The sequence below is a fragment of the Chinchilla lanigera genome, unplaced genomic scaffold, assembly GCF_000276665.1.
Source record: "Chinchilla lanigera isolate Chin_1 unplaced genomic scaffold, ChiLan1.0 scaffold00013, whole genome shotgun sequence".
Classification (NCBI taxonomy): Eukaryota; Metazoa; Chordata; class Mammalia; order Rodentia; family Chinchillidae; genus Chinchilla; species Chinchilla lanigera.
Window position 1 is genome coordinate 13,308,064 of NW_004955414.1, and position 14,840 is coordinate 13,322,903.

Sequence of the window (14,840 nt, forward strand, 5' to 3'; positions counted from 1 at the left end):
AGTGTAGCAGGCAGGAAGCAGGGCCCAGGTAGGCAGCTGTAGTAATATCAGGCAGGAAAAGATGATCCGGAATGAAAAGAAACAGCATACACATGGAGAAAACTCACAAGTCATTTAGGTCAGTTGTCGAATTGTGGTGGTGGGAAACTGAGGCCCTAGGGCAGTAAAATCAGAAGAGAGCTCTCTGCAAGATCTGAGGTCAACTCCTTAGTAGCAATACCTGGCAAAACCCCAGTCTCTGGTTCCACCTTGGAGAGAAGGGACTGCGAGTTTTGTTCATTCGTCTGCATAAACATTTATTGGTATCTACTCTGTGTTGAGTTCCATGCTAGGCAGTGGGGATACAGAAAGGAGAGAGATTATGTCCATACTTGAAGTGGCACTGATCAAAAAGGAGAAAAGCAAGAAAGTGGAATAGAGAATCTACACTGTCATAGAGATGTGGACAGGCTGCCTGCTAAACGTGCAGCCTAAGAGGCAGGCAGCTGAATGGCCTTGCCGGACTCCAGGGCTCTCCTTTCCTTGTCTGTGTAGCCTGAGCGAGCTGCCTGGTCTGTGCCTTCTGTTACAGGGCTGGTAAGAACAGTGCCATCTTCCAGGATTTAGGTGAGAAGTAAATGGTTAAAGCGCTGTGGCCTGCTGAGGTCCCTGGGGGATTGAGGCACAGTCTGGGCAGATGAGTCCGGAAGCAGTCGGCAGAGGCCTCGCGTGCTACGCAAAATCAAGGTGACTGTGGTGACCACAAGAACAGGGACCCTCTCCCTGGTCCCTCGGTGATTCTGTTCCTCCCCTCATCTCAGGCATCCTGCACAAAGGGAATGGGGAGAACCAGTTTGTGTCTCAGCAGCCGCCCGTCATCGGCAGCATCATGGGTAACGGGCGCCGGAGAAGCATCTCTTGCCCCAGCTGCAATGGCCTTGCTGATGGTAACAAGCTCCTGGCCCCTGTGGCCCTCACTTGTGGCTCCGATGGGAGCCTCTATGTGGGTGACTTCAACTACATCCGCAGGATCTTCCCCTCTGGAAACGTCACCAACATCCTGGAGCTGAGGTACGTAACGAGGTGTCTCTCCTGTTTCTGGAGATGATCCCTTGCCACCAAAGGGCCCAGAGAAGTGGGCCAGGGTGGAGCTTGGCCTGCCAGACTCTGGAAAACTTCACTTCCCAGCCACTCTTGGGATAGGGAGACGTGCTTGTCACCAGGTACTGTGGAAGGCAACTGGCCACTGACAGACTCGCTGGAGCCATTTAATCTTTTTTGCTTTGTAGCACGAAACAGATTAGACTTCATCACGTGAGTCTTTTTATATGAACAAGAGATGATATAATGGACCAGGGTCCTATGTCAGTGTCACCAGGTTTGGGCCTGTTATTAAAACTCATCAGAGTTAGCAGCATTTCCCTTCAGCTGGACAATAGTGAGCTAACCCCACAGACTAACTCAGGCACTGCCTCTGTTCCCTGGGTGCTGCAGAACCTGCTGGCTCAGCTTTTGCATCCTCCTGACCAGGACTGATGGAGTACAGCCACTCTTATAGCTCAAAGAAGGGCTCAGTATTTTTCATCTGCTTCCCTAAACCAGATCTTTTTAGAATCAGAAAACTGTCATGGAGTGGGTGGGCTCTACCAGAATATGGAGGAGCTGTGCTCTAAAGACTGTGGAGTCCCCACTCTCTTTCAGAAAAAGGTGTGCCAAGTTCCCTCCAGACTGTTTTAGGGAATGGGATCCACCTGTCTCCTGGGCTGGGGTCCATGTGAGCAGGTCAGGCCCTTCAGCTGGAGCACTTTCCTCCAAAGTGGGCAGGGAAAAGGTTGGCTCCTCTGTTTGCTAAGTTTAACAGTTCTGTGAAGTGTTTATCATTGTCCCACTTTGACAGATGAGAAAGAGGAGGCTTGGGGAATGTAAAGACTTTGTCCAAGGTCCAGCTCCTAGAAGGGTGGACCTAAATCCAAAAGACCATTATACAGCTCTGTCTCATTAAAGAATTGTCACCTGTCTTAATGCCTTGCAAAGTTACACTCTGTTAAAGAATCTGATTCTATAACATACACATGAAAGAAGGGTAAGGCTTGCTTGCTGTCTCACAGCCAACATTGCCCTAAAAGTATAAGTGCACCCCCTCTGGCCTCCTCTCCCCCTACACACACATACACACACACACACACACACACACACACACACACACACCCCAGACAAATGAGGGAAGCTGATATGCTGTGTGCTCATAGGAAATCAAGTAGGATGCCCAGTGAGAAATGGGCCACCAGTGGAATATTCTGTGTCTATCTTCTCTCTATTGTGAGGTTGACTGGCATAGGCATCTGCCAAGAAAGAGGAAACCCTTGAGTGTATTTTTTTCATTCTGCTGTGAACATGGGCTACAGTGGAAGGAGCCATGGACCAGAGGCTCAGCTCATATTGGCAAAGAAGCTGTACAACTCTGGACAAAACAGTTAACCTCTCTGGGCCTCCATTTCCACATCTTTCACATAAGAGGCCCCTGTATCCCCACAGGTATCAGGGAGATCATGTAATACAGTCAATAAGGAGGGGAGGAATAAATGAAATTTGGAGAGAAAATTTAATTAATATGTTATCATTTTGATATCTTTTCCTTCAGTCTTTTCCCCTATGCCTGTCTCTCTATGTTCTGCCTCCCTTCTAATTACAGTGTGTCTCTAATTCAGTCTCCTATTCTGAGCAGGCTCTTTTAGGCTCCCCATGTTGCGATAATGTCTTGCAGGGCAGGATGCATGCAGAGACGCAGAGCTGAGGTCTCTGTATCTCTGGTGTGTGTCTGTATGGGGAAGGGAAGTGGCTGTTCTGATGCCTGTCTCAGCCCTTGTTACAGCCGCAGAATGTGTCACGCTAGTCTTCTTCCCCTGAGTCAGCAGTGCTGGTGCAGGTGGAACCATGGCTCTTCTGTGATACGTAGCTGCTTGTAAGTGAACTCACTGACAAGTAATATCCAATATAAGATATATCAGTGTCATAGCTGCTAAGTCTATATTTATTACAGTATTGTACAGTACCATTGCTGTCAAGTTTTCAGGCTGCTAATAATACTTCTAACCCTGCTGCTAACACCTCATTCTTTCTTCTATTCCCTGCTCTCCTGTCTTCTGTCAGAAATAAAGATTTCAGACATAGGTAAGCGAACCAGTGGAGAATTTCCTGTCTCCCCTGCCTTGTTGCATGTTGTATGGTAAGCCGCACATGTCAATTCCACGTGGCTCAATGGCAAAGGAGCCCTGTGTGACTGGAATGGATGGGGATAATGGGTTGTGAAGACAGGATGTTATTAATAATGGTGGGGTGGGGGTGAAAGCCCGAACTCCTTGAATCTGAAATAAAGTTGGGCAGTTACCCTGTGGTTTGTGGATGTGACACACTGAAGTAATAAAGAAGTAATTAATTGCTGCAGTCTGCTGAACCCTTGGAATAAATGAGAACATCATCCAGACATCATTCAGTTGTGCAACGTTGGTAGTCATGATGGGAAGTCCTGAGACTATCTCAGGTGAACAATCTGAAATAGACAGGTTTCACATTTCCATGTCTGTGGCATTCCAAGCATCATAACTTTGAGATGCCAGGGAACTTCCCCACCCTAAGGTTTGCCAACAAGGACAGAGCAGGGCACAGGGACTTCCTGTAGAGAGAAGTCCCCAAATACAACTTCATCACAGAGAACACATGTCCTCACAGTGACACTGCAACCATCAAGAGAGGGTCTTAAAAAAAAAAAGAGGGCCTAGTCAGATATACCAAGAGAAGTGATATCTGTCATTGTGGCATTCATCTGACTCCTGGGTAATAGATTCTTCTGACCCTGCATATGCTGGGGTGATTTTGAAATTAACCGTGGGAAGTCAGAGCTGTGATGTGTGTGGACACAGATGACTGTGAGCTATCCACATGTGCCTCAGAGCGTAGTGGCACATGGGGTGGTAATAGATAGAGATAAAAGAGTCAGATAGACCCTAAAGCCAGCAATTATTGAATTTCTACATTAGCAAGTATATCATTTACATAATAATCACATCTATTATTTGAAGATAATAATTAGCGTATATAGAATATGTAGTATGTAGCAGAGAGTTAGGCAGTTTACATTTATTGTAGCATTTGGTCCCAAACCATTCTGTGAGGTAGGTACCCATGATGACATCCAGTTTACAGATGTGAACACTGAAGCTCCCTGATTTTCTGGCTATGAAAGGATTATGTCATCTCTCAGAGTTTTCATTTCTAACTTGAGGTTATTACAATCTCCATTAAAGGATTCTTATAAGAATCACAAAGGGGATTTGTAAAGTGTCCAGCATTTTTCAGGCATAAGGAATAGCTCCAGAAATAGTGGTTGTAGTACTAATAACAACAACATAATACACATAATATTAGTATTTATCATAATTATTATATGATAATGATTATGTGCCTCCATTTCTCCCAAAGGAAAATAATTGAATCCTGTTATACTGAAAGACACATGTATTAAAGTGAATAGAAATTGGGATAGAAAGTAAAAGGAAGGAAAGGTATCTGTGATTATACCTTAAATTAGACTCTGGGATTCACTGCAGCCAAACGGAATAAATAGGAAAACATAATTACTTTCATGGTTTGCATGGATGATGAAGTGGAAATTATACTTGCTTCTCAAAAGAGAAATATTTTTCCTCACAGTGAAACCTGAGCACTTCAGTGATTTGCATGGATGACTCTAAACTAGGTGTTGATACGTAACCTCAACTTCAGTTTGGCAGCAAACACAGAAATACATTTTCCATAAAGATCTTGGGTTAGAGTCTGTCTTTTAACACAGAAGCATTGGGTCAATCGTGGTAGCTGCCCGGGACACAGCTGTGACATCGGCCAGCACAGCTGGGAAGAGTCTTGGGCCATGTGGCCTTGGGTTGGTCACTCGGTTTTTGAGGTTTCGAGTCTCATCATCTACAAATTGAAAGCGGTTGTGGTTTGAGTCTCTTCTGACCCTGCTTTTCGGTGGCCTTTTGTTATATCCACCATGTGATTGTAAAACTAGATTGCTGCCCTCTCTCGATTTATTCTCCCAGGCGCTAAAAACTGTCTCTAAAGTGAACAGAAACAAGAGGGAGAGGGGCAATCACTTTCTGCCTTCCAGTTTTGTAAAGATGATCAGGAGTCAGAAACCCTGAGTTCAAGCTGTGATTTTAACTGGCACCTCACATTAGCAAATCCCTTCCTCTCTCTGGGCCTCAGTATCCACCTTCAGTCGTTACCAAGGTAGATTAAACAAATTCTAGTATTTTGTCCTCTGCCACTGGCGGATCCTGCTGTTCCCAGTGATAAAATTGGGGTGACCTTAACCTGTGTGCACATGTTCCCCTGGGGGGGAACTTCTCTGCCTGTAGCTTTCTTGGCCTCAATGCTGACCACCATGCTGAGCAGTGCAGTACAGAGGTCCTTTGGACATCTTCTGTGGACCCTTCCAGAAGCAATCGCCTCCCCTCTTCCCAGATCTCTTCCCTAGGATCACACCTGACCTCAAGTACCCCTTAAACCTAGCTTTACATATTATAGTAACTCAACAGAGCCTTTAGCTATGGGGCACAGGTTGAACAAGACAATATTATTATCCCACCTGCTTAGCTTTTTCATTATCCACTGACATAAATAGTCAAAGTACGTAGCTTTGCTTAAAAAGTACTATTTATCAAGCATTTCATTTTTTGATGGGACATGCACTATGACAGAGATTCGCACTCTTCATGCAGTTTCTGTTATCAAAATAAACATTTGAAATGAGGCTGATCATCTCCATTTCTCAGATTAAAAAAAAATACTGAGGCTCAGAATAGCTGAGTAATTTGTCTGCACTCAATCAAGTGTACAGGGAGACGAGTTTGTCTGTGTAGCTCCAACACTCAAGCTCTTCCCACTAGTTCTGAGGTCAGGTTCTTCCAGGGCTGCTACCTAACGTGGCTAAAGCATGCCCGTTGAACAAGGCAGACCTCACTCAGATGCAAAGCATAGATCACTTTTTTCTCTAACCCTCCCAGTTCCTACCTCCTACTAGGGACTTCCCACATAGTAGGTAGGGTAAGGTTGACTTCAACTCATTAACCTCAGGATGGTACCCTGAAGGCCTCTAAGATTTTATGTCACATCCAGAGGGAACAAAGTTATGTTTGAAGAGCCAGAAAAGAATGCAAGCCCTCAAGAAAAAAAGCTATGATCATATCCTATGCTCAGCTCTGCTCGTGAGACTCAGAATCAAAATAGGATCAGACATGGTCTCAGGCATGGAGTCTCACAGAACCAGGCATGGAGTCTCAGCTAGAGATCATCTTCCATCACATGCCCCAAAGATATTTCTGATTTGCATAGTATTCTGGGGCCTTGCTAGTCAGAGTGTAAGCAATAACACTGGCATGCTCTGGGAAATAGTCAGAAATGCACACTTTGAAATTCTGCACCCCAGAACTAGTAAACTTAAATCAGTGCTTTAACAAAATCTCTAAGTGGTTCATATGCACATTAAAGTTTGAAAAGCACAGCACTAAGGCCAGGTTCCCAAGCCTGGCTTTGCCACAGAGGCATTTGGAGAGCTCTCAGAGGTGTATGTGTGGGGTTTCTTTAGGCTTTCCTGGTGATTCTCATGTATAGAACCATTAATCTCAGATCATTAGTGGTAGGTGCTTCCTATGTACACCTCAGACAGGGAAACAGCAATTTAGTCACTCACTCTTAAATTCAACAGAACTTTCTGGAGTACTTACTTTACATTGGCCCAGCGGGAAGCACCAGGGACTTGAAGTCAGTCCCTGCTGCGGAAAGATTGCATTGAGAAGGCAAACAACTAAGCAGAAAAACGTCTTAAGATACTACAGATATTAAAAGTGTATCTGCCTAGGCTCTATGAAGGATGTAGCCACTTCCACTGACGCGGAAGGAGTGAGGGCCCAGGAATGAGATTATAGATAAGGTGATGCTTAGGCTGAATCTCAGGAGATGGACAGGTGCTCCCAGGTGACTAAGGGCCCTGATCAGCAGTGTGGGAGAAATAAAAAGAACATAAACTTTGGTGTCTAACAGATCTGAGTTAGCATTCTATCTTGCCACTGTGATTAGCAGTTTGTGATCCTAGGCAAGTCACTTCACCTCTCTCAGTCTCAGTTTTCTGAACTCTAAGGAAAAAGTCCCTACCTGGGATATAGTAGTGAGAAAAATGAGGCCGTGCATACCTCACACTAGACAGCATCTGGGGCACACTACACCTCCAGATATACATATCCATGAAAGCTGTCTCTGCATCCCTGTTCTTTAAGTTGGTGAGGCTGTAGCTGGAAGGGACCCAGAGGGCATCAGGGGCACAGGTGCGGCTCCCAGTGCCGGGTGGCATGAGGAAGAAATGAGCTGAAAAATGTCCAAAAAGTGCCACAAACTAGAAAAGGCTCTTGATAATTTCATTTGATCCTTACACCAAAACAGCAGGGACTTAATCATTTGACAGCTGAGGGAACTACAACTTGAATAATTTAGGTAACTTCCCCCAGTTAGAACCTATACCTTCTAAATTCCAAGTTAGAATTCTTTCCCTTATGCTTAACTGCCCACCAGACCTCAATTTTGTCCTTGAGCACAAAAGACATGGCCATGACTCTTACAGCTCTGGGACAAGCCTGCCAGTGCCATCCTTGCCTGGAACTCACCCGTCTGAGAAACTGCACAAGTGACACTTCTTTGGGGCATTGCAGGGAAACATGAGCTGGAAGAATAAGGGGCTAATCTAAGTGGACAGGGCCCCCACCATACTCCCTTGGGGACCATTTTCTGCCTAGGTGGATAGCACCAGTTTATCATGAGTGAAGTGCAAAGAAATGAAATCGTCACCCCATCTCCCAGCTGTCATCAGGAAAGCTGAAAGATCAGGCCGCTCCAACATTGCAGAACAGGATCTAAGGTCACTGGATTTAATTTAGCCAAAATCAGTGTCATCTGGGAAGATTAAATCTGTGTTACATTATAGAATAAGTCACAAGGGACAGTTCAAGATAAACAGGACATCTGTGCTGTTACCACCATGTCTAAATGAGAAGTAAAAGAAAAACGAAGTAATTTGAATACAGATCTCACCTAAATAAACTGAAAATAAAGATGCCATCTGTGTTAGTCAACTTTCTGTTTCTGGGACAAGATTCCTGACATGCACAACTTACAGAAGAAAGGTTTGTCTTGGCTCGCAGTTTTTCAGGGGTCCATGGTAGGCTGGCTTGAAGCCAAAAGCACCACGGTGGAAGGGCAAGGCACATGGCAACCAGGAAACAGAGGAAGCAAGGAAGAGCCGGGGGGCAGAGGCTGGAGGTAGGATGTACCCTTCAAAGGCACAGCCCCAGTGACCTGCTTCCCCCAGCACTGGCCTCCCTTCTAATAGACCGTTCAGCTGTGAACTCACTCTCACAACCCGGTCATCCTTATAGGCCCCACATCTAAACATCACTGCTTTGGGATAAAGTCTTCACTTCATGAGTCTTTGAGGAACACTTTATATTTAAACCACAACACCATCTACTTAAACCAAGTAGCAATGCTGATGCGCCGGGGCACCAAGCTGAACATTGGAAATATAGCAATAAATAAAATCTGGTCCCTCTCCTTCAAGTACTGGTGGTTGGATCTAGGAGAGAGACATAGAAATAAATAGCCATGACATTATAAAAAATGTCCTGGGGCCAGGGATATAGCTCAGTGGCACAAGCGCCTGCCTGGCAAGTGCAAGATCCTGAGTTCAATTCCCTTTACAAAAAAAAGAAAAATGTCCTGTAATCCAGATGCAAGCTAGTATGGATCTCAGTGTACAGAGAAGAAAGGTGGAGAGGACTTGCTAAAAAGGGTTCTCTTTGGGCAGATGACTGCAGAATAACTAGGAAGGAGAAGGGGACAGGGCAGGAACCAGGTGCAAAAGGTCCTGAAATACATTGAGGGACAGGTTGTAGGTGTTAGTGGAGAATAGTGTGTCTGCAGAGAGGGGCCAGGAAGATGGAACAGCCATGAAGAGCCTGGAGTGCTGAGGACCCTGCATTTCCTCTGTAAGGCAGGAGTCCTGGAAGAGAAGAATGGGAATGACATGTTGGTGTCTGGATTAGATCAGGAAGAAGGACCTGAGGACCACCTGGCCACAGACAGGGACCTGGCCGTGATGTCAGAAGGAGGTGATAGGTCAGGAGTACTAGGCAGAGAAGAGGGGCCAGGGAAAAATCATGTTGTGTTTACTGAATTCAGAGAGAGAAAATAGAGGAAGAAAAGCCTTGGGTCTTTTCTTCCATTAGCTCCATTAGCAATGGCCAGGCCCCGAGAATGCAGCCAAAAGCTAGATGAACAAGCAGGGGAACAAGCAGAGGAAGAAAAGCCTTGGGTCTTTTCTTCCATTGCTCCATTAGCAATGGCCAGGCCCCGAGAATGCAGCCAAAAGCTAGATGAACAAGCAGGGCCAGAGTAAGGACCTCAAAGACCTGGACCCCCAAAAGATTATAGTACAACAGCTTTCATATGTAATTGAAAAAACCCTAGACTCCAAAACAAAATTTTGTTTTTCAAAAGGACCCAAACCCTTATGCCTGGGAAGTATAGACTCATCCCCTTCTGGACCTTTCTGGTGGTCTTGCTTGCATCATGGAGGAATATGCCTTGCTGGCATTCCAGGCCTGCTCAGCCGGTACCCAGAGGCCCCTGGCAGAGTGTGTACCCAGCACCGGGCCATCCAATCTGAATAGGGAGAGGTCACTTTGCATCAGAAAGCATTCCAGACACACAGAAGGAGCCACTGATGCTGGCAAGGGCCTAGTGAAGATCAGGCCACACACAGGAACGGAACATTAGCTCCCTGGGAATGATGAATCCAACCCGATTGTGCCCTAGACTTGGAAGAGATTATAGAGCAGTATCATGAGATAGTGAAATTCAGGCTTAACAAGCAATACCTACCTGAAGACATTCCAAATGCAAATTCAGATCCAGTCTCTAGTAATTAATATAGCAATCATGATTGTGGAGCACCTCCTGTATGCCTTGCACTATACTAAATATTTGACATTTGTGGTTCCTTATGATTTTTCCAGTACACCCATGGTGTAGCTGTTAATATTCCCATTTTGTAGATGAGGAAAACTTGACTTCAAGCGCCAGATAATCTGCCCAGGTTTCAGAAGCAGCAAATTTTAGAACTAGACTAATTATGTGTGTTTGCCCACCCTGTGGCTGGGGGCTGTACCTTGTCTCCTTCAGATTTCTGCCTGAGCCCAGTCTTTGTGACTCTTTTCCTGAAATAGACCCTCATTGTCACTGTTCCTCTGTTCTTTTTCCTTGCTACAAGTTACAAACTAATCTTGCAATTCATTTATATCTGGCTGCAAGAGAGAGACTTCTGGGCCCCTGGTAAGGACAGCATGAATATCGGCAGGAGACAGTATTAAAAGTGACTTGGAGTCATATCTACTATTGTTTTATCTATCAGTCCCAAGACAGGGGTGAGAGTTGCTATAAAACTCCTGTGGAGAAGGGCTTTTATGTCTTGTAGCCTTTGGATTGTTTTTAAAGTCAAGTGCTTCTGTGCTTCTACCTTGAATTGACGGGCTGCCTGTTGCAAACCTCACTGATAATCTTTTTAAGAAAACATGATATGAGCAGTCATCAGCGAGAGGTTTTTGAATCAGCAGTTAGGTGGGAGGGATACTTAGTCCAAGCCCTAAGGTCAAAAAAATTGGGAAGCCATTACCCAAAGTAGAAATATCATCCCTGGGAGACTCTTGCTTGGATTTGAAGGCCAGGAATTCAAGTTGTCCATCTCTCGCTACCTGAAAGGAGAGAAGAAAGTACTCACCACTGGCCATGTCTTTGTTTTCTAGTCACAGTCCAGCACATAAGTACTACCTGACCACAGACCCCATGAGCGGGGCCGTCTTCCTTTCTGATACCAACAGCCGGCGGGTTTTTAAGATCAAGTCCACCGCGGTGGTGAAGGACCTTGTCAAGAACTCCGAGGTGGTGGCAGGGACTGGTGACCAGTGCCTCCCCTTTGATGACACTCGCTGCGGGGATGGTGGGAAGGCCACAGAAGCCACACTTACCAACCCCAGGGGTAAGGCCTTGCCTTTTAAACACTATCAAAACAAGTATTCGAGCATTTTCCATTTCCAAAAAAGCACCAAATAATATACAGAGCAAAGCGAGAATTGTGATAATGCTACGTACCGGAAATATTCCCTGTTAACCCTTCCTCCTAGTCTGTTCCTAAATGTTTGTGTGTACGCAACACTCACTAAAATCAAGCAAACTAAAAGAAATCACAGTAAACTGAGAAACCTGCTTTTTTCTCCCAGTGATATATCATGACTTCTTCTCCATGTCATTAGTCTTCTAGTTTTAATAGTCTTCTCATTTTTAGTGGCTAGGCAATATTCCTTCCATTGGCTATCCTATCACCCCCTTATCAGTGTCTGATTGTTGGACATGAATGCTATTTCTCATGTTATTGTTGTACAAAAGATATCATTATATGTCATTTTGGAATGTTCATGTGCTGTACAGTGGGTTGACTCTAGGACTCAATTTTGAGTCCTTTAGAAAGTTGAGTCTCTAAATGCCCTCACTCGGTATTTCTCTTTCATTTATTCAGCAAGTATGGACTGAATGCACAGAGCTCTGTGGTTGCATAGATAAGTTCATTGTAGCAAAGTAAGTGAGGTTTAGACATGAATCCCTCTGGATGCCGGAAGGAAGAGCTGTGTATGAGGGTTTAGAGCTGAGAGACCCCTGCACCTTGGAGATTAAGAAGCTTGTTAGATGAGAAGCCGTCCTTGCCAACAGCCCTCAGTGGGGCACCACCTGTGGTACCAGCCCTAGAGCCAGTGACATGCAGTGCCCAAGCACCAGGGTCCTCCTAAAAAGAACAGGAGTAGTAATACTGTCTGTGCATGCCTTCCAGGATGGTTCTGAGGACCACAGTTAATATATTTCAAGTGATAGCCTCTTAAAACATTATAGGTAATTATATTGTTAAAGAGTGCCAGATTTTAAGGCCTGATTTCAAATCAAAGCAGTTAACTTTTGTTTAATTACACATTCAAATCCAGACATTCTCATCTAGCGGGTGTACGACTTTGGGCAAGTTACTTAACCTCTCTGGGCATCATTTTCCTCACCCATGTAATAGGAATATACTGCACCGTTATTGTACAGCTTAAATATTACAAAGAATATAAAGGCTTAGTAAAGTAGTACTAGGCACATAGTAAGCAGCATGTAAGTGGTGACTCCTACTGTTTTGTTGTATTGTGTTATGATATATTATAGCACATGTCGTGTCATCATAGCACACTGTCTGCTCCACAGACCTCCGGGATGGGTCAGGTGGTAACTGTGGGGTAAACATTGTGTTGTAGGTGGTTAGTGTCCCTCCTACTGATGACTTTATAGTACCGAGAGAGCAATCTGAAGTGTGGAGAGAGTACCAGGCTGGTACTGAGACCCTGCATTATGCTTTTTGTCTGTTACTGGCTGACTCTGGCACCTCCTTTTCTGGGCCTCAGTTTCCCCTTTAGTAAGTGAGCAGATTAGGCTAACTGATCCCTGAGGCCCCTTTCAGCTACAACACTGTACCTTTTAGGATTAAGACAGGTTTTTCTAGGGAATTTTTGTTCTCCCCAAACACTTCTCAGTTGCTCTCCACACACGTGTGTTCCCCGCCTCGCCCTCCCCACACACAGATGGAGTGGCAGTGCAGTGCCCACAAGCCTGTAATTAACCCAGGGAGAAATGACAAGGGTGCCACAGTATGAAGGCACTTTGCAGTAGGGAGGAGAAAAGATGTCCATCTATTTAGCACAACAAAAGGAGAAAAAAATGAAGTAATTAATCAGGGGACAGATCACTCCTATTAGCCTGTGCAGCCAACTTTGTAAACAAGAAACCTAATTGTTCATGGAGCACTCATCAGTCTGAGCAGATGGAAGAGAAAGACAGGGCATAGCCAGGCAGACAAGAAAACTCATGTCTTGGTACTTAAAGAATGAAATTAATTTACATTTGAGTCAGGACCACAAGAAAGGCTCCCAGCTTGAGGCTGCCAGGTCCTCTGTGTGAAATCCTCCCCAGCTGCCTAGCCCAGAGAGGGGCAAGAAGAGGAACTGTGCTTCAGGGAGAGGCATCACTTAATACCCTGCTGCCCAAAAGAGCTGCACGGGCCCCCAAGAACAAGGACTTCAAAACCCACAAAGTGCCAGCCATGTCCTCATAATCCTAATAGTCATTAATAATGATCAAAGACTAATTATTCCAATCAGATGTTATCCTCCTGCTTTATCAATGAAGAAACTGAGGCTGAGAAATAAAGTGGCTTAGCTCCACATCCTGGCACATGCTCACAATTCCAGCACTCTGGGAGGCTGAGGGAGGAAGATTGCAAAATACAGTTCTGCCAGGACAATTTAGTGAGACCCTGTCTCAAAAAGAAATAAAGTCTAGAGGTGTAGCTCAGTGTGAAAGCCCTGGATTCCACCACCACCACCCCCCAAAAAAGGAGGAAGAAGAGAAGAGGGAGTGAAATAGTTTGCCCAAGGTAACACCACTAGGGAGCTGCTTGGTGAAGGGGTCTGAGCCTCAGTGAGTCTTTGATCCCCTCTTCCATTCCCTGCTCAGGAGAAAATGAAGCGGAGCAAAAGTGACCTGATTCTCCTTTATCCCACTACTACCCTCTGGGATTTTTCATTTCCTGTAGTATTCCACATGGTTCTCCCTCGGTCCTGTGCTTAGCCATCCAGACCACACTCTCCTTGGGGGCACGTCTCACTGTCACCCCTCAGAGGTCGCAGTTTGATAGGTTATATCTGACTCTTGTAATTCTGGACCTGGGGTGACAGTGATCATCACCCATGATCACCAGTTTGAAAACATGCCTTAGTCCTAGTCCCAGCCAGCCACTAAGTAAGAATTTGCAGGAGTGAGGCCAAGCAGGTGTGAGCTGAAAAGGCTGCCCATGTGATTCCAATACACATCTTTGGCCAGGAAGCACTGATTTAGTGCAGTAGTTCTCAGGCTTTAGTTCATATCGTGATCACCCAAAATGCTTGTCAGAAACGCAGACAGACACTTGGGCTGCAATAGGGATCTTCTGAAGCAGCCACCTGGGGTGCACTGTAGCACATTCTGCAGAGGAATTCCCACACATGTCCAAGAGAGAGAAAAACAGACTTAGAACAATCCCTTCATTTGACAGCTGAGAAAGCAAATGCAGAGGTGTCCAGTGCCTTGCCCATGCAAGCTGAGTCAGGAATAAATTGAACAGGGTGAGACAGTCTAACATGTGGAACAGATGTTCCTGGGTAATAACCTGACTTCCCTCTTCACCAAACCTTCCTTAGACATTAGTTTCAACATTATTCTCTGTATACATCTATAAGATTCTTTTTAGACCCTATGCTTTTATAATGACCAGTGAAACTAAGATAATAAAGGTAAAGAAACTTGAATGATGATTGTCTTAGAAAAAAAAGAAAAATTGTTGTCCAAAAAAGAGATTTGATTATTAGATTTGCAGGGCCAAAAGTTAACAGTGATAACCACTACCTCTGCTGCTGCACAAACCCCCATAAGTTATGAATCCAGTTTTTGTGAGTGGACAAGGAAACAGATAAAAATCTCTGGACACAGCAAAGTGGGAGCACCAGAGCTCAGGAGGATCTGAGAACGTGAATTCTCATCTCTGCTTTGAACAAAGCCCTCAGACCAAGCCTCCATCTCCCGGTCTTTAAAAGGAGGCTGATGGGCTGGGAGTGCAGCACCATGGGAAAACTCTTGCC

General features: G+C 45.1%; 1 protein-coding gene across 8 annotated transcripts in view; it reads left to right on the forward strand.

Moving 5' to 3' along the window:
• Tenm4 (teneurin transmembrane protein 4) overlaps window positions 1-14,840 on the forward strand; it is a 715,396-nt gene that overhangs the window by 658,936 nt on the left and 41,620 nt on the right. For all 8 annotated transcript variants that reach the window (XM_013511959.1, XM_013511956.1, XM_013511957.1 and 5 more), the window contains 2 exons: window positions 801-1,050; window positions 10,890-11,122. In XM_013511959.1, coding sequence (XP_013367413.1) covers window positions 801-1,050; window positions 10,890-11,122 — 483 coding nt within the window. The remainder of the gene's footprint in view (window positions 1-800; window positions 1,051-10,889; window positions 11,123-14,840) is intronic.